The sequence below is a fragment of the Tachyglossus aculeatus genome, chromosome X1, assembly GCF_015852505.1.
Source record: "Tachyglossus aculeatus isolate mTacAcu1 chromosome X1, mTacAcu1.pri, whole genome shotgun sequence".
NCBI lineage: Eukaryota > Metazoa > Chordata > Mammalia > Monotremata > Tachyglossidae > Tachyglossus > Tachyglossus aculeatus.
In genome coordinates, this window is record NC_052101.1 from 40,360,213 (window position 1) to 40,380,750 (window position 20,538).

Sequence of the window (20,538 nt, forward strand, 5' to 3'; positions counted from 1 at the left end):
TTATTGAGCGCTTCCTGTGTGCAGAGCTCTGGACTAATTATGACAGTGGAAAGACCGCGGGCTCCCGACAGGCCTTTCCTTCGGGAGGAAAACCCAGAGAAAAGAGAATTTCCCCTCGGCTTGTCCTGGAGGCAGGCAGAAGGGGGTGAATCAGCAGGGCGTGACCCTTTTGGGGTTCAGAGATTCATTCATTCATTCAATCGTATTTTTTGAGCGCTTACTGTTCAGAGCACTGTACTAAGGGCTTGGGAAGTACAAGTCAACAACAGAAAGAGATGGTCCCTACCCAACAACGGGCTCACAGTTTAGAAGGGGGAGACAGACAACAAAACAAAACATGTAGACAGGTGTCAAAACGGTCAGAATAAATAAAATTATAGCTACATGCGTATCATTAAAAAATAGAGTAGTAAATATGTGCAAGTAAAATAAATAGAGTAATAAATCTGTACAAATGTATACAAGTGCTGTGGGGAGGGGAAGGAAGTAGGGTGGGGGGGAGGCGATGGGAAGGAGGAGAGGAAAAAGGGGTCTCAGTCTGGGAAGGCCTCCTGGAGATCTTCTGCTCTTTCCCGCATTCCCAACCCTGCAAACCCCTCCCCCTCCCCACTGCCCCCTCATTCATTCAATCATTTTTATTGAGCACTTACTGTGTGCAGAGCACTGTACTAAGCACTTGTAAAGTACAATTCGGCAACAGAGACAATCCCTACACCACAGCGGGCTCACACTTCTAGAAGGGGGAGACAGACAGCAAAACAAAACAAGTAGACAGGCGTCAATACCATCAAGACGGATAAATAGAATTATAGGTATATACACGTGTACATACCCATAGTAAGCACTTAACGAATACCATTATTATTGTTATTACTGCTGTATGCCAGGCACTGTGCTAAGTGCTGCGGTAGAAACAAGATAACCGGGTTGGACCCGATCCCTGTCCCACCTGGGGCATACAGTCTTTATCCCCATTTTCCAGATGAGGGAACCGGGGCACAGAGAAGTGAAGCGACTTGCCCAAGGTCACACAGCTGACAAGTGTGGGAGCCGGGATTGGAACCCATGACTTTCCAACTCCCAGGCCCGGGCTCTCCCCACTAGGTCATGCTGCTTCTCGCCAGACTCGCTCTCTTCCCCTCTTCAAAGCTCTACTAAGAGCTCACCTCCTCCAGGAGGCCTCCCCAGACTGAGCCCCCCTTTTCCTCTGCTCCTCCTCCCCTCCCCATCGCCCCTACTCCCTCCCTCTCCTCTACCCCCTTCTCCTCCCCACAGCACTTACGTATATTTGTACGTATTTATTAGTCTATTTTATTAATGACGTCTATATATCTATGGCTGGCCGAACATGGCTCAGTGGAAAGAGCACGGGCTTGAGAGTCAGAGGTCATGGATTCTAATCCCGACTCCACCACTTGTCACCTGTGTGACTTTGGGCAAGTCACTTAACATCCCTGTGCCTCAGTTCCCTCATCTGTAAAATGGAGATAAAGACTGTGAGCCCTACGTGGGACAACTTGATCACCTTGTATCTCCCCCCACCCGGTGCTTAGAACAGTGTTTGGCACATAGTAAGCGCTTAATAAATACCATCATAATTATTATTTCTAGACGGTGAACCTGTTGTTGGGTAGGGACCGTCTCTATATGTTGCCGATTCGTACTTCCCAAGTGCTTAGTACAGTGCTCTGCACAGAGTAAGCGCTCAATAAATACGATTGAATGAATGAATGAATCTATAATTCTATTTATCTATTTTGATGCTACTATTAGTACAGTGCTCTCCACAGAGTAAGCGCTCAATAAATACGATTGAATGAATGAATGAATGAATCTATAATTCCATTTATCTATTTTGATGCTACTGACGCCTGTCTACTTATTCTGTTCTGTTGTGTGTTTCCCCGCTTCTAGCCTGTGAACCCGTTGTTGGGGAGGAACTGTCTCTGTTGCCGAATTGTGCTTTCCAAGCACTTAGTCCAGTGCTCTGCCCACAGTAAGCGCTCAATGAATACGATTCAATGGATCTATAATTCTGTTTATCTATTTTGATGCTATTGATGCCTGTCTAGTTGTTTTGCTTTGTTGTCTGTCTCCCCCTTCTAGACTGTGAGCCCGTTGTTGGCTCTATCCATGGCCAAATTGTATTTTCCAAGTGCTTAGTCCAATGCACACAGTAAACGCTCCAAAAATACGATGGAATGAATGCTTCTCCACAACCAGGGGGGTGAGCCCACTGTTGGTTAGGGACTGTCTCTAGATATTGCCAACTGGTACTTCCCAAGTGCTTAGTCCAGTGCTCTGCGCATAGTAAGCGCTCAATGAATACGATTCAATGCATCTATAATTCTGTTTATCTATTTTGATGCTATTGATGCCTAGTTGTTTTGTTTTGTTGTCTGTCTCCCCCCTTCTAGACTGTGAGCCCATTGTTGGCTCTATCCGTGGCCAAATTGTATTTTCCAAGCGCTTAGTCCAATGCACACAGTAAGCACTCCAAAAATATGAAGGAATGAATGCTTCTCCACAACTAGGGGGGTGAGCCCACTGTTGGGTAGGGACTGTCTCTATATGTTGCCAACTGGGACTTCCCAAGCGCTTAGTCCAGTGCTCTGCACACAGTAAGAGCTCAAAGAATACGATTCAATGGATCTGTAATTCTGTGTATCTATTTTGATGCTATTGATGCCTGTCTAGTTGCTTTGTTTTGTTGTCTGTCTCCCCCCTTCTAGACCGTGAGCCCGTTGTTGGCTCTATCCGTGGCCAAATTGTATTTTCCAAGCGCTTAGTCCAATGCACACAGTAAGCGACCCACTGTTGGGTAGGGACCGTCTCTATATGTTGCCAACTGGGACTTCCCAAGCGCTTAGTCCAGTGCTCTGCACACAGTAATAGCTCAATAAATACGATTGATTGATTGATTGATTGGTGGGGTCTTAGGGTGAAGGGGCCAGGCCAGCCGGGCCCGGGGCTTGGGATAAAGGGGTCCGGGAGAGGAGACGGGCCGCCTTGGCCTCTGGAGCCGCAGCCCGGTTCCCCGGGAGCCGGCCTTTCATCTCCCCCGCTCCTGGCGCCGGAGATTGGCCTCGGCTGGTCTGAGAGACGCCCCCCAGCCCCCGCCCCCCTCTCTTCCCACCCCTGACGAAGGACAGACAGACCAACCCACAGCCCCAAGCCGGGGACCCCCATTCGTTCATTCAGTCGGATTTCTGGAGCGCTTACTGTGTGCAGAGCACTGTACTAAGCGCTTGGGAAGTACAAGTCGGCAATATGTTGCCAGCTTGTACTTCCCAAGCGCTTAGTACAGTGCTCTGCACACAGTAAGCGCTCAATAAAAACGATTGATTGATTGACTGATACAAGTTGGCAACACACAGAGACGGTCCCTACACAACAACGGGCTCAAAGAGGCAGCCCTCCCCGGGGGAGGGGGGCAATGCTAATCATCCCGGGTAGGGACCTTCTCTATATGTTGCCAACTTGGACTTCCCAAGCGCTCAGTACAGTGCTCTGCACTCAGTAAGCGCTCAATAAATACAATTGAATGAATGAATGTATCATCATCATCATAATGGCATTCGTTAAACGCTATGTGCCAAGCACTGCTCTAAGCGCTGGGGGAGTTTAGGTGATTAGGTTGTCCCACGTGGGGCTCACAGTCTTCATCCCCATTTTACGGATGAGGGAACTGAGGCACAGAGAAGTGAAGCGACTTGCCCAAAGTCACACAGCTGACAAGGGGCAGAGGCGGGATTAATAATGATGGTATTTGTTAGGCGCTTAGTACGGGCCAAGCACTGTTCTAAGCGCTGGGGGAGATACAAGGTGATTAGGTTGTCCCACGTGGGGCTCACAGTCTTCAGCCCCATTTTACAGATGAGGGAACTGAGGCACAGAGAAGTGAAGCGAGTTGCCCAAAGTCACACAGCTGACAAGGGGCAGAGGCGGGATTAATAATGATGGTATTTGTTAGGCGCTTACTATGGGCCAAGCACTGTTCTAAGAGCTATTAGGTTGCCCCACGTGGGGCTCACAGTCTTCATCCCCATTTTACGGGTGAGGGAACTGAGGCACAGAGAAGTGAAGTGGCTTGCCCAAGGTCACACAGCGGACGAGGTTGTCCTTCATGGGGCTCACGTTCTTAATCCCCATTTTACAAATGAGGTAAGAGGCAGAGAGAAGTTAAGTGACTTGTCCAAGGTCACACAGCGGACGAGTGGCGGAGACGGGATTAGAACCGACGTCCTCCGACTCCCAAGGCCGTGCCCTTTCCATTAAGGCACACTGCTTGTAATAATAATAATAATAATAATAATAATAATAATAATAGTGTTTAAGTGCTCACTCTATGCCAAACCCTGTTCATTCGTTCAGTCGTATTTATGGAGCGCTGACTGTGTGCAGAGCACTGTGCTAAGCGCTGGGGAGACTACAGTACAGCAATAAAGAGAGACGATCCCTGTCCAGAGACGCTGGGGGAGATACAGGGTAATCAGGTGGTAATAATAATAATAATGACGGTATTTGTTAAGCACTCACTCTGTGCCAAGCACTGTTCATTCATTCGATCGTATTTATAGAGCGCTGTGTGCAAAGCACTGTACTAAGCGCTCGGGAGACGGCAGTACAGCAATATAGAGAGACGATCCCTGCCCAGAAGCGCTGGGGTAGATACGAGGTAACCAGGTGATAATAATAATAATTATAATGGTACTTGTTAAGCGCTTACTTTGTGCTAAGCACTGTTCATTCACTCGTATTTCATTCATTCATTCAATCGTATTTATTGAGCGCTTACTGTGTGCAGAGCCCTGTACTAAGCGCTTGGGAAGTACAGGTTGGCAACATATAGAGACGGTCCCTACCCGACCGTGGGCTAGAATTTATTGAGGGCTGTGTGCAGAGCACTGTACTAAGCGCTTGGAAAGTACAATACAGCAACAGAGACAATCCCTGATCCTAAGCGCTGAGTTTATTCTTATTCTTATTATGTTATTTGTTCAGCACTTACTATGTAATAATAATAATTATAATGACGGTACTTGTTAAGCGCTTACTTTGTGCTAAGCACTGTTCATTCGTTCGTATTTCATTCATTCATTCAATCGTATTTATTGAGCACTTACTGTGTACAGAGCACTGTACTAAGCGCTTGGGAAGTACGAGTTGGCAACATATAGAGACGGTCCCTACCCAACAGTGGGCTAGAATTTCTTGTGGGCTGTGTGCAGAGCACTGTACTAAGCGCTTGGAAAGTACAGTACAGCAACAGAGACAATCCCTGATCCTAAGTGCTGAGTTTATTCTTATTCTTATTATGTTATTTGTTAAGCACTTACTATGCAATAATAATAATTATAATGACGATACCTGTTAAGCGCTTACTTTGTGCTGAGCACTGTTCATTCATTCGTATTTCATTCATTCATTCAATCGTATTTATTGAGCGCTTACTGTGTGCAGAGCACTGTACTAAGCGCTTGGGAAGTACAAGTTGGCAACATCTAGAGACGGTCCCTACCCAACAGTGGGCTAGAATTTATTGAGGGCTGTGTGCAGAGCACTGTACTAAGCGCCTGGAAAGTACAATACAGCAACAGAGACAATCCCTGACCCTAAGCGCTGAGTTTATTCTTATTCTTTTTATGTTATTTGTTAATCAATCAATCGTATTTATTGAGCGCTTACTGTGTGCAGAGCACTGTACTAAGCGCTTGGGAAGCACAAGCTGGCAACATATAGAGACAGTCCCTACCCAACAGTGGGCTCACAGGCACTTACTATGTAATAATAATAATGGTATTTGTTAAGCACTTATCATGTGCCAAGCACTGTTCTATGTGCCAGGCACTGTACTAAGCGCTGAGGTAGATACAAGATAATGAAGTTGTCCCACGTGGGGCTCACAGTCTCAATCCCCATTTTCCAGAGGAGGTAACTGAGGCACGGAGAAGGGAAGTGATTTGTCCAAGGTCACGCAGCAGGCGAGTGGAGGAGCAGGATTAGAACCCAGGTCTTCTGATTCACAAATCCATGATCTTGCCACTAGGCCTAGCCCCTTCCCACATTGGGTCCCCCTGGAAGTCCCGAGATATCGAGGATGGAAATCTTTCCTGGACTCGAACTCCAAATCCGTCCCTAAGGGGGTGGCCCTCGGATAGGTCGAGAGGTCCGGAGAAGGGGCTCAGTGGAAAGAGCACGGGCTTGGGAGTCAGAGGTCATGGGTTCTAATCCCGATTCCGCCAACTATGGACAAGTCACTTCACTTCTCTTTGCCTCAGTCCCTTCGTCTGTACAATGGGGAATAAGACTGTGAGCCCCGTGTGGGACAACCTGATTAGAAGCAGCGTGGCTCAGTGGAAAGAGCACGGGCTTTGGAGTCGGAGGGCGTGGGTTCGAATCCCGGCTCCGCCACTTGCCTGCTGTGTGATCTTGGGCAAGTCACTTCACTTCTCTGAGCCTCAGTTCCCTCATCTGTAAAATGGGGATTAAGACTGTGAGCCCCCTGTGGGACAACCTGATCACCGTGTATCCCTCCCCCAAGCGCTTAGAACAGTGCTTTGCACATAGTAAGTGCTTAACAAATGCCATCATTATTATTGGCATCAATGCCATCAATGGAAAGAGCCCGGGCTTTGGAGTCAGAGGTCATGGGTTCAAATCCCGCCTCCGCCACTTGTCAGCTGTGTGACTTTGGGCAAGTCACTTCACTTCTCTGGGCCTCAGTTCCCTCATCTGGAAAATGGGGATGAAGACCGTGAGCCCCCCGTGGGACAATCTGATAACCTTGTATCTCCCCCAGAGCATAGAACAGTGCTTTGCACATTTTAAGCGCTTAATAAATGTCATTGTTATTATTATTATTATTGTATCTACCCCGGCGCTTAGAACAGTGCTTGGCACGTAGTAAGCGCTTAACAAATGCCATCATTATTATTATTAGGGTCGTTTTTAAGCCGCTTGGAAGCAGGGCGGTCGTTTTTCTCTTTATGTTTTATTGTCGCATCTTGCCTGACCAGCCCCTATTTGCAATCGGGTTAGGGGGTCAGGGCGAGATAATGATGGCATTTATTCAGCGCTTACTATGCGCAAAGCACTGTTCTAAGCACTGAGGAGGTTACAAGGTGAGCACTGGGGAGGTTCCAAGGCGAGAGGGGGGAAAGTGTCGAAGCGGCCGGACCCTGGGGCCGGGGGGAGGCTGGAGGAGGGAGAGATCTGCCCCTCCAGCCTTCCACACAAGTCTCGAATCCACGGAGGACCCTCCCATTCTGGTCGGAAAAGTCCCAGCCAAAATTAAAGTTGAGAGAGTAATCAATAATAATAATAATAATAATAATAATAATAACAATGATATTTGTTCATTCATTCATTCATTCAATGGTATTTATTAAGCGCTTACTGTGTGCAGAGCACTGTACTAAGCACTTGGGAAGACCAAGTTGGCAACACATAGAGACGGTCCCTACCCAACAGTGGGCTCACAGTCTAGAAGGGGGAGACGGAGAACAAAACAAAACATATTAACAAAATAAAATAAATAGAATAAATATTTACAAATAAAATAAATAAATAGAGTAATAAATACGTACAAACATATATACATATATACAGGTGCTGTGGGGAGGGGAAGGAGGTAAGGCGGGGAGAAGTGCTTACTATATGTCAAGTACTGTTCTAATAATAATGATGGTATTTGTTAAGCTCTTACTATGTGCAAAGCACTGCTCTAAACTCTGGGGGTGGGGGTGGGGGATACAAGGCAATCAAGTTGTCCCACATGGGGCTCACAATCTTAATCCCCATTTTACAGATGAGTTAACAGGCACAGAGAAGTTATGTGAGTTGCCCAAAGTCACACAGCTGACAATTGGCAGAGCCGGGATTTGAACTCCTGACCTCTGACTCCAAAGCCCGGGCTCTTTCCACTGAGCCACCATGCTTCTCTAGCACTGGGGTAGATCCAAGGTAGTCAGGGCTCACTGGGGCTCACAGTCTTAATCCCCATTTTACAAATGAGGTAACTGAGGCACAGAGCAGTTGTGATTTGCCCAAGGTCACACAGTAAAACAAGTGGTGGAGCCGGGATTATAATCCGCATCCCCTGACTTCCAAAACCATGCTCCTGTCACTAGGCCACAAACCCGGACGCCTCCTCCGGTTGGCCCACCCGGATAGACCCCATCCGCCGCTCTGCCCAGGGCCTGGAGCTGGCTGGACTGCTAGAGGGGTTTGGGGCCCGGGATGGACAAGTTTTCTCCGATGATTTTGGGGTCCGGGGGCCAGTCTAGCTTTCCTGTGGTTCCCAAGGGACTCCGAATAATAATAATAATAATAATAATAATAATAATAATAATAATAATAATAATGGCATTTGTTAAGCACTTGCTATGTGCAAAGCACTGTTCTAAGCGCTGGGGAGGTTACAAGGTGATCAGGTTGTCCCATGGGTGGCTCACAGTCTTAATCCCCATTTTCCAGATGAGGTAACTGAGGCCCAGAGAAGTTAAGTGACTTGCCCAAAGTCACACAGCTGACAACTGGTGGAGCCAGGATTTGAACCCCTGACCTCTGACTCCAAAGCCCGAGCTCTTTCCACTGAGCCATGCTCGTTTTGATGTCTGTCTCTGCCCCCCTCTATACTGTAAGCCCATTGTGGGCAGGTATTGTCTGTCTTTATTGCTGTATGATGATGATGATGGCTTTTGTTAAGCGCTTACTATGTGCAAAGCACTGTTCTAAGCGCTGGGGAGGATACAAGGTGATCAGGTTGTCCCATGCGGGGTTTACAGTCTTCATCCCCATTTTACAGATGAGGTAACTGAGGCTCAGAGAAGTGAAGTGACTTGCCCAAGGTCACACAGCAGACATGTGATGGAGCTGGGATTCAAACCCATGACCTCTGACTCCAAAGCCCGTGCTCTTTCCACTGAGCCATGCTGCATTGTACTTTCCAAGCGCTTAGTACAGTGCTCTGTACGTGGCATAGTGGAAAGAGCACCGACTTGGGAGTCAGAGGTCATTGGCTCTAATCCCGGCTCTGCCACTAGTCTGTGTGACCTTGGGCAAGTCACTTAACTTCTCTATTCCTCAGTTACCTCATCTGTAAATTGGGGATTGAGACTGTGAGCCCCACGTGGGACAATCTGATTACCTTGTGTTTACCCCAGTGTTTAGAACAGTGCTTGGAATTTAGTAAGCGCTTAACAAATGCCATTATTATTATTCTCTATGCCTCAATTACCTCATCTGTAAAATGGGGATTGCGACTGTGAGCCCCACGTGGGACAATCTGATTACCTTGTGTTTACCTCAGTGATTAGAACAGTGCTTGGAACTTAGTAAGCGCTTAACAAATGCCATTATTATTATTATTATCCTCTATGCCTCAGTTACCTCATCTGCAAAATGGGGATTGGGACTGTGAGCCCCACGTGGGACAACCTGATTACCTTGTGTTTACCCAGTGCTTAGAACAGCGCTTGGCAACCTAGTAAGCGCTCAACAAATACCATAATTATTATTCTTAATTAGTAGTAAGCGCTCAATAAATAGGATCGAATGAATTACGACTGAATGAACCGCCCCCACTTTCCAAGGTCCCTCCCGGCCAAACCCCCCGGCCCAAAAGGAGGGGGTCACAGCTTCTCTCTTCGGGGGGACAGTGGGGACCCCGAGGGGGTGAGCCCACTGTTGGGTAGGGAGTGTCTCTATATGTTGCCAACTTGTACTTCCCATGCGCTTAGTACAGTGCTCTGCACACAGTAAGCGCTCAATAAATCCGATTGATTGATTGATGCCGGGGTTCGGGGAGAGGCTGGAGAAGCAGCCGGGCTGCTTTCGAGAGCCGGGGGTCCGGACTAGAGCAGAGCGGGGGCCCTTTTTAAATAATAATAATAACGATGATGGTATTGCATTCATTCAATCAATCGTATCAATCAATCAATCGTATTTATCGAGCGCAGAGCACTGTACTAAGCGCTTGGGAAGTATTTGTTAATACTGTTCTAAGCGCTGGTGGTGGTGGTGGGGGGAGATACAGGGTCATCAGGTTGTAATTAAAGGACCGGCCCTAATTACCGGGTGACTTTTCAATGTTGGTTCCGTTCCAGGCCCGGAGGGATCACTAATGACACGGCTCGGGTTGCCGCTCAGGTAATTAACTCCTAATTTATTTTCAAATCCCCTCCCCAAAATAAAGGTCCCCTGCCCCTCCCGACGGCCAATTAGAGGAGAAGCCCTGTCGCGTCACCCCCAGATGAGGCCTGGGATTGGAAGGGAGGAGTTTCTTGAACTTCCCAAAGGAGGAAACGGCAACGTCCCGCTCCCCCTCGGCATAGTCGAGTCTCGGAGGGGAAGGGGAGAGGACGAGGGGAGTCCAGTTGGGAGGCGGCCCGGGTCGCCAGAGGGCCAGGGGGTGGGCGACACTGGACCACTCAGCCATGACTTCTCCCCCTAATGCGCGGGACAGCGTGTCCTCCGACGAGGACCCACCGTCCTCCAAGGCCGAGGACCGGCCGGTCAAAGTGTCCAGCCTGCCGTTCAGCGTGGAGGCTCTCATGTCCGACAAGAAACCGGTCAGGGAGGTGTCTCCCCCGCTCCCCGGGGGGGACGGCGCCGGGCTGGGCCCGTCCAGGCCGGGGCCCGGCTCCGGGAGGCTTCCACAGACTCCGGCCGCGGCGTCCGTCAAGTCGGAGAACTCCGAGGATGGGGCGCCTTGGATGCAGGAGGCGGCACGCTACTCCCCTCCGCCGAGTGAGTACTGGACGCCACCGCCCCGCGTGTGTGAAAATCCTGGTCCACCGGGAAATAGGACGAGGCCCGCCCTGCCGGTGTAGGATGGAGAGGTGGAAGGTGTGGACGTGGGTCCGTGTGTGTGTGCCTGCCCGTTTTGGGTTGTGCTGCGTAAGGGGGTGTGAGAGTGTTGCGTCTGGGGAAGGGCAGACTAACTGCCCCAGTTCTGGGTCAATCCAGGACTTGCCAACTTGTACTTCCCAAGCGCTTAGTACAGTGCTCTGCACACAGTAAGCGCTCAATAAATACGATTGATGATGATGATGATGACTTCCCCCCCGCAACACGATCATTTTTGGCTACCGCCTCCCCAGCTCCGGTCGCCCAGGCTCGAGGGCTACTCCGCCACCTGTCTGCTGTGTGACTTTGGGCACAACTTCTCTGTGCCCCAGTTACCTCATCTGTAAAAATGGGGATTAGGACTGTTAGCCCCATGGGGGACAACCTGATTACCTTGTATCCCCCCCCCCCAGCGTTTAGTACAGTGCTTGAGACAGAGTGAGCGCTTGACAAATGCCATCATTATTATTACCCCCGGCTGGGGGACGGGGCTAAACCAAACACGATCATTTTTGGCTACCGCCTCCCCAACTCCGGTCGCCCAAGCTCGAGGACTACTCCGCCACCTGTCTGCTGTGTGACTTTGGGCACAACTTCTCTGTGCCCCAGTTACCTCATCTGTAAAATGGGGATTAAGACTGTTAGCCCCATGGGGGACAACCTGATTACCTTGTATCCCCCCCAGCGTTTAGTACAGTGCTTGAGACAGAGTGAGCGCTTGACAAATGCCATCATTATTATTACCCCCGGCTGGGGGACGGGGCTAAACCAAATTCCTTGGAGAGGAAGATTAAGGCGTGATGCCCGGGGAAGGCCCGAGGAATCAGCGTGTTTTAGTGGAAGGAGCCCGGATTTGGGAGTCAGAGGTCGTGGATTCTAATCTAATCTAATTTCTAGACTGTGAGCCCACTGTTGGGTAGGGACCGTCTCTATATGTTGCCAACTTGTACTTCCCAAGCGCTTCTGCACACAGTAAGTGCTCAATAAATACGATTGAACGAATGAATGAATTGAATAATCCCGGCTCCACCACTGGTAAACGGTGGATTTGGGACCCGTCTTTTAACTTCTCTGTGCCTCACTTACCTCATCTGTAAAATGGGGATTAACACTGTGAGCCCCAGGTGGGCCAAACTGATAACCGTGTGTTTATCCCACCTCTTGGCACATAGGAATTGCTTAACGAATACCATCATTATTATTATTATCATCATTATTATTAAGGCTGATGCTTGAGAAATCGCGGTGTGGCCCGGGCTGCCCCATCCTCCCGGACCCCACGGAAGAATAATCCGTCTTTATAATAATAATAATAATAATAATAATAATAATAATAATAGCATTTATTAAGCGCTTACTATGTGCAAAGCACTGTTCTAAGCGCTGGGCCGGGGGAGAGGCCATCGACCCTCGCCCTTTTGGTGAAATCACAAGCCCGGAGAAGGGAAGGGCGAAAGGAAAGTTTGGGTTTGTCGGTTTGGGCTCACAGGCGAAACCCAGGTCGCCGCTCAGGGCCGCCGATCAGAAACTCCGCCGACCGTGCCTTGGAACCCCGAAAGGTCTTTGGGCTTCTGAGCGGTCCACTGGGAGGGCCCAATTCGTCTTTCCAATTAGTTTGTGTTTAGTATAAAAGTCGCACATTGCAGGCAGACGGGCACGGAAACAGGCAGAGGGTCACAGACACGTTGCAGTCCCAAGCACATTCGGAAACTCAAAGCCGGGTTGGGTGGGTGGATGGGGAAGACCCCTCCTCAACACCTGTGACTTCAGATACGGCCGACATCCACGCAGAGGATGCGGTTAATAATAATAATGACATTTTTAAGCTCTTACTTTGTGCCAAGTACTATTCTAAGCGCTGGGGGAGATACAAGGTCATCAAATTGTCCCACATGGGGTTCACAGTCTTCATCCTCATTTTACAGACGAGGTAGCCGAGGCACAGAGAAGTTAAAAGACTGCCCCAAAATCCACAGCTGACAAGTGACAGAGCCGGGATTGGAAATCCACGATCTCTGACTCCCAAACCCGGGCTCTTCCAGCGCTTAGAACAGTGCTTTGCACATAGTAAGCGCTTAATAAATGCCATCATCATTATTATTATTTTTCCACTAAGCCACACTGCTTCCCCAAAAGCCTGCGAGCCAGCCCTGCAGCCCCCTTCCATGCTCGCCCTTTCGTCCGAGTGAGTGCGTGTGGCTGCGCGTGTCAGTTTATCTGTGACAATGTGCGTTGGTACGTCTGGGACAACTTGTGAACTGATTATGTGTAACGATGTGTGAGTGTGCGGCAGTGTCTGGATTACCGAGTGTGTTTTTTGCCCGTGTGAGGAGCGGTGTGTCTCTGTCAGTATGTGTGAGTTTGCATGCGGCTTGTAAATGTGTGACATTCGTGTGGTAATGCGTATTTGAGAGGGTGGGTGTCAATGTGAATGCATGGGACCGGGTGTGTGACAATGTGTAGTTATGACAATCATTGTGTTTGTGTGTGTGTGTGTGTGTGTGTGTTTGTGAGATTATAAAGTGGGGAGGCGGTAGTTAAGAGAAGGTGTGAAGGGTCTTTTCTGGGTCTGATCTGATTGTTTTGTACCTACTAAGGCGATTAGAATAGTGCCTGGCATAGAGTAAGCACTTAATAAATAAGCGCAATCATCGCTGATAATGATAATGATTAAGTGCATCACTTAATCATCCTCTGTGCTAAGCGCCGGGGTGAATACAAAACACCAGATGAAACCTGGCCCTGACTCACACGGGACTTCCTTTCCTTTCCACTGCTCTCTTCCCAATCCCTGGCACAGCTCAAATCTTGGAGGAAGAGTTGGGATGTGGATTGGGGGCAGAAGGGGGACGGGAACCGATTAAACTAGGTCCCGGGGCCGGGCACACGGTGCGGCCCTGCGGGTCGTCATCATCATCAATCGTGTTTATTGAGCGCTTACTGTGTGCAGAGCACTGTACTAAGCGCTTAGCACTGTCACGTGATCAGTCCCTGTTGTCTCCCGTCAGAGCGACCCCAGGCCCCATTTTCGCTGGGAGGGGTCCCGGAGGACGCCCCCTCCTCCCTTCAGCCCCTGGAACTGCTCTAACCCCGGGGGTTCACCGAACAACTCCTCGGGACAAGATGCCGTGGAAAGAGTAGGGTCCAGAATAATGATAATAATTACAATTATGCTATTAAGCGTTTACTACGTGCCAAGCACTGTTCTAAGCGCTGGGGTAGATGCAAGGTAATCAGGTTGTCCCACGTGGGGCTCACAGTCTTCATCCCCATTGTACCGATGGGTTAACTGAGGCCCAGAGAAATGAATTGAGAAGCAGCGTGGCTCAGTGGAAAGAGCACGGGCTTTGGAGTCAGAGGTCATGGGTTCAAGTCCCGGCTCTGCCACTTGTCAGCTGTGTGACTTTGGGCAAGTTACTTAACTTCTCTGTGCCTCAGTTACCACATCTGTAAAATGGGAATTAAGACTGTGAGCCCCCCGTGGGACAACCTGATCACCTTGTAACCTCCCAGCGCTTAGAACAGTGCTTTGCACATAGTAAGCGTTTAATAAATGCCATTTAAAAAGTGACTTACCCAAGGTCACACAGTAGACAAGTGGCAGAGTGGGATTAGAACCCACGTCCTCTGACTCCCATACCTGTACTTTTGTTATCAGGCCATGCAGAACAGATCCCGGAGGTCATGGCCGGTGACCAGGCCGGGGTGGGTAGGTCGGGTCCGGAAGGGAGGGGCGGGGTGGGCAGGATGCCAGGACCAGATAATAATAATAATAATAATAATAATAATAATAATAATAATAATAATAATAATGGTATTTGTTAAGTGCTTACTATGTGCCAAGCACTGTTCTAAGTGCTGGGGTAGATGCAAGGTAATCAGGTTGTCCTACGTGGGGCTCACAGTCTTCACCCCCATTTTATAGAGGAGGGAACAGAGGCACAGGGCAGTGAAGTGGCTTGCCCCAGGTCACACAGCAGATGAGTGGCAGAGCCGGGATTAGAACCCACATCCTCCGACTCCCAAGACCGTATTCTTTCCAATAAACCACGCTGCTCATCTTTCGCCGCAGCCGGGATCAGGTCAATGTTTTTGTGCCGGCAGCCTCCTGGGGCCTCCATCCCCACCCCAACTTTCCATGCCGCATCCTCCATGATTCCCCTTGGGAAGGCTGGCGGGAGACCCAGAGGCAATCATCTCCCCCAGGACCGACGGGGCAACCTTGCCTGGGGCCGGGCTGTCGGGGGAAGAGGCCGGGTGGATTCGTGTGACTCCGCCTCGGGGGCTCAGCGTTCCAGGACCGACCGACTAAACAAGAAATGCCGCATTCCCGCGTGGGAATTGGGATTAGCCGCCACAGCCACCTATTTGGGGATCAGCAGGACTCCCAACAGACGCTCAGTCGCTTCCCCCTCTGCCAAGAGTGGGTGTCCACCACATATCCCATGTCCAGCGCGGTCGAGCCCACACGGAGCAAGGCCCGGATCCCGTCTGTCCCGCGCTGCCACTCCACGTCCAGCCAGCTGACACAGACCCCCGCGTTCCCCCCCACGATGCGAAGCAGCCTGGCTTAGTGGATAGATCACAGGACTGGGAGTCAGAAGGATCTGCCACTTGTCAGCTGTGTGACTTTGGGCAAATCACTTCACTTCTCTGTGCCTCAGTTACCTCATCTGTAAAATGGGGATTACAACTGTGAGCCCCATGCGGGACAGGGACCGTTTCCAATCTGACCAGCTTGTATCTACCCCAGTGCTTAGTACGGTGCAAGGCACATAGTAAGCACTTACCAAAAACCTTACAAAAAAAAAAAAAAGATGGCTTCAAAACTGCAGGACGGCCTGCCCAGCCGAGTTGGAGCCGCATCCCAGTAGCCAAGAAAGGCAGCCGGTAGCCAGAGACCACCTGGGAAATGTTTGGGAGATGTTCACAGACATGTGCACTTGTCAATACAAGCTCCGCCACTTGTCAGCTGTGTGACTTTGGGCAAGTCACTTCACTTCTCTGTGCCGCAGTTACCTCATCTGTAAAATGGGGATTAAGACTGTGAGCCCCCCGTGGGACAACCTGATCACCTTGTAGCCTCCCCAGCTTAGAACAGTGCTTTGCACATAGTAAGCGCTTAATAAATGCCATTATTATTATTATTATGTGTAGCAGGGGATGGGAGTGAGGGGTTGGGGAGGGGTCGTTCTCCACGAGCACTTTTATGTTCGGCGACTCCCCCGTTACCTAGCGAAGGAGGCAGATGAGGAACCACTTTTGCTTAGGGAAGCAAAGACAGTGTCTGTTTCCACTAACCCTCTCCCCCTCTTCTGGTCCCCCTCCTGCAGGACACCTGAGTCCCACCACCTGCACCCTGAGGAAGCACAAGACCAACCGGAAGCCCCGGACACCCTTCACCACTTCCCAACTGCTGGCCCTGGAGCGCAAATTCCGCCAGAAACAGTACCTGTCCATCGCCGAGCGCGCCGAGTTCTCCAGCTCCCTGTGCCTCACCGAGACGCAGGTCAAAATCTGGTTCCAGAACCGGAGGGCCAAGGCCAAGCGGCTGCAGGAGGCGGAACTGGAAAAGCTGAAAATGGCCGCGAAGCCCATATTGCCGTCGGGTTTCAGCCTGCCCTTTCCCGTCAGTTCACCCCTTCAAGCGGCCTCCCTGTATGGTGCTTCCTACCCCTTCCACAGACCCATGCTTCCCATTCCACCCGTGGGCCTCTATGCCACGCCGGTAGGATACAGCATGTACCACTTGTCCTAAAGCCATCCTGAAATGGAAGGATGGTCCCGGAAACTTCGGGCAGGATGGGCTTGGGTTTCTCTTCATTTTCACCTCCCTCACTTCCCCTACCCCCAAGGGGGTGGGGGAAACGGAACCGAACCTGGGTCTGCGTGGGCTGGGCCAGCCCAGGGACAGCAGAGGGAGGAGGCTGGGCTAGTGACCCACGCCTGAGCCCTGCTTCTCAGTGGCCACTGTTGACAAGCTGGCAACCCCCCTTCACGAGACTGATCCCCAAAGCTGTTTATATATAAATAGGCGGAGTACAGGAGACACATTTTATACTGCACCGGGGAACCCCACTCCAAACATTTTGAAGGCAGATTTCTTTTTCTTTCCTCTTTGTCTCACCTTTCTAAAGGCTGTGCCGAGGCTTGTGTGTTTTAAGTGGGATGAACCATTTGCAAGAATGAGCCTCGTCGCAACTAATTAGGGATTTAAACGTGCGAAGGGGCTTTCTTTATACCAAACAGATGAGTATTAGAAATAGGAAGAAAACAGAGTCGAGGGAGTCCCGAAGGAAAGGTGGAGGACGTCCTGCATTTGGATGTGGGGAAGCAGGAAAGGTCACTGACTCTCTAGCTCAGACACCTGCCCCTCCGCAGGACACAGAAGGGTTTGTGTGACAAAAATACCCCAGGCCCAGCGCCGGCGAGGGGTGCAGGTTGGGGGAGAGAAAAGGAGCCCGGTCAACTTGGCCGAGAGGCTGCTGGGTTTGACGAGTTTCCCGGGGCTAGGCCTGATGTGGAAGGAAATGGAGAGGCCAAAGGGCCCAGGAAGAAAATAGTTTTCGCCAGAGATCAAGTCTAGCAAGGGTCGACCGAGCAGAGAAACGTTTTCCGTCTTAGTTTCACGGGTGGAATAGCCTGTAACTGGTGTCTAAATGCAGAAGCGGACGATGGAATAAATACTAACAAATCCAGGCAGAGAGAGAACCGTTCTCGCGTGTGTGCGTGCTTGTGTGTGTGAGTGAGTGAATGGCAGACATCTAGAAGACAAGGGTTATTTAACAGCCGGGAACGCTGCTCCTCTCTTCTTTCCCCACCACCCTCCCCTCTGAAAGGGGCAGCGTGTACCATTTTATATATTTTATTGAAGAGTTATTATTTGTTATCTCATATTTCAAATTAAATTAAATCTTGTTTAATTGCGCCCGGGTGGTCCGCGCTGCTGTTCTTGTAGGGAAGTTCCCCCTATTCGAGTCCGAGGTAGGAAAAGTGGAGTCCCGGTTGACCAGCTATCCCGGGTGACAAGCTATCCCGGACGGCCTCTGGAGAAAGTTTAGTGAAAGAAATGTTAAATATGCAGAGCCAGGACAGATCCGGTATACTAGAGGAGGCCCGACAATCAGACATTCAGCTGTGCCCCGAATTGGGGTTGGGGGAGGCTTCTTGAGGCCAGGTTTAGCGGCCTCCTGCCAGGAAGAGCAACCCTCGAACAGGTGGAGAAAATTCGCGATTTGCGTGGGTGTGGGAGAGGGTGGGTATGCCTCTGCCCTCCATCCGAGATTAGTTCTCCTGGGGAAAGACCCCAGAGACGTCGCAACCGGAGCCTTTTCCTCGGAGCTGGAACCTGGGGAAGGCTCAGATTCCAGCCTGGGACACAATCGGGCTCGGACGAACTTTTCCTTGAACGAGTCGATTCCCTTTTTCTGCCCGGACTTGCCCACTCATCGTGACACCAAACCGTCCACGCATCAATCGGGAAGGAGGCAAGTAGTAGAGAATATAATAATAATAATGATGGTATTTGTTAAGCTCTTTCTATGCGCCAAGCACTATTCTAAGCACCGGGGATAAGGGTAATCAGGTTGTCCCACGTGGGGCTCACATTCTTAATCCCCATTTTACAGTTGAGGTAACTGAGGCATAGAGAAGTTAAGTGACTTGCCCAAGGTCACACAGCAGGCAAGTGGCGGAGCCGGGATTAAAACCCACGTCCTCCGACTTTCAAGCCCGGGCTCTTTCCACTAAGCCACGCTGCTTTTCTCTGTCCGGGAAAAGGGAACCGTACTTAATAATAATAATGGCATTTATTAAGCGCTTACTATGTGCAAAGCACTGTTCTAAGCGCTTGGTCCAGAGATCGGGATGAACTGGGATTTTGGCCACCGCCGGCTAAATGAAGTTCGTGTCCTGGACGCACGAGGGATTAATTCCTTAGCTCTAAATTCTTCCGACCCGTTTTTCCTCAATCTCCCCCGCACCTCTCTCTCTCTTTCTGTGTCTGTCTCTTTCTCTCTCTCCAAGCCATTTGGGAAAAAAAACAGGAGACTAAAGAGTCGTGAATTAACACAGATCGATAGACGTACACAAATGCAAAGACAGCTGTTGCGTGGGTGCGGCACCGGAAAGTGGAGGTTAATAGGAAAAGCTCCTGGACAAGGTGGGATTTCAGGGGGATTTTGTGGGTCTGGCGGACTCGCCCACAAACGCACCCGTACACGAGCTCTTACGCATTCCCACCTCTTCACTCTTCCCCCCACCCCCGCCCCCAAATAGGGCCGTTGATGATTTTTGATTTCGCTTTCGCCTTTTCATTCAGTCGCATTTATTGAGCGCTTACTGTGTGCAGAGCACTGGTCTAAGCGCTTGCAAAGTACAATTCGGCAACGGATAGAGACAATCCCTACACAACAACGGGCTCATAGCCTTTTCGGAGATACCACCCCTCTTCGCGCCATCCCAGCCCCCTCCCGCCCCTCCGGGCTTTCCTCCTGCCCTAACTTTATCACCCAGCCCCTGGAGCTAACCCTGGCCCCCACCCCAAAACTTCCTGGGGGGAACTGCCGGTTTAGGGCAGGCTCCTGCCTCGTCTCCGGCTCCAGGAGCGGCTCTGAATCGAGGAACAGATTTACTGGCCGACAAATTATGTTGGGCCACTTTCCTCCCGAGAAACAGCAACAAACCCAATCCTTTCTCCAACCTGGCCTTCCAACCACCCTTTTCCTACTCTTCTCCTTCTCTCGCCAATGTCCTCTCCACCACTCTGTAGCCAAATTCGGCGGTCTCCCTAGCTGGGATCTGGTGACATTTATTGAGTGGCTTCTTCCCCACCCTGAGACAGAAGCAGGGCGTCTGGGCCGGGTGCCACGAGCAGGACACCCAGAGCTCGGAGATCACGGGCCCGGGAGTAGGGGGAGGGACGGGAATTAAGGGTCAGGAGTCGCCTGGGGTGAGTTGTCCCTTCCTAGTGTTTTGAAGAGCAGGGTCCGTCCCGCCTGGATGGGAGAACCTTCATGTCTGGCCCGTTGCAGTTGGAGAATCCACATTGCCCCCGCATAACCCCAACAAGAACCCCTGCCCAGTCTGAAAAGTGTGCGCCCTTGTGACCCCTGGATTTGGGAATTTCCCCCCCAAAATCAGCCCGATGATTTTCGCTGCTGTGGTCCTTTACCAGCCACAGAGTCAGGGTGAAGGGTAGAACATAGAACAGAACGTTTAACAAATACCATCATTATTATTGTTCTGCCCCAAATCCCTCCCTACCCCGTAAGAAAAGTAACAGTAATAATTGCAATAGTGATATTTGTTAAGCGCTTTCAATGTCTAACCCTCTCTCCGCGGTAATTTTCGGGCTTTCTCCCGGGGCTGGGTTCTGCTTTTTTCCCTCCCGCCCTACTTCCCTGCCTCAATCCAAGCCCCCTCCCCCCCCCCCTTCTAGACTGTGAGCTTGTTGTGGGCAGGGATCGTCACTCTTTGTTGCTGTATTATGCTCTTAGTACAGTGCTTTGCACACAGTAAGCGCTCAATAAATAGGATAGAATGAATGAACGAATCGAATAAACACCAGCCACAGAGTCAGGGTGAAGGGTAGCCGCATGGAGCCATTTCTGCTTAACCTCTCTGAGCCTCAGTTCCCTCATCTGGAAAATGGGGATTAAGACTGTGAGCCCCCCGTGGGACAACCTG

At 50.4% G+C, this 20,538-nt stretch overlaps 1 protein-coding gene across 1 annotated transcript; it reads left to right on the plus strand.

Moving 5' to 3' along the window:
- Positions 1 to 10,355: 10,355 nt before the first annotated feature.
- On the plus strand, positions 10,356 to 17,773 carry MSX2 (msh homeobox 2). The gene is made up of 2 exons (XM_038739882.1): positions 10,356 to 10,752; positions 16,185 to 17,773. Exons 1-2 carry the CDS (start codon positions 10,440 to 10,442, stop codon positions 16,607 to 16,609), a joined length of 738 nt encoding a protein of 245 aa, XP_038595810.1. The 5' UTR covers positions 10,356 to 10,439; the 3' UTR covers positions 16,610 to 17,773.
- The last annotated feature ends 2,765 nt before the right edge of the window (positions 17,774 to 20,538 follow it).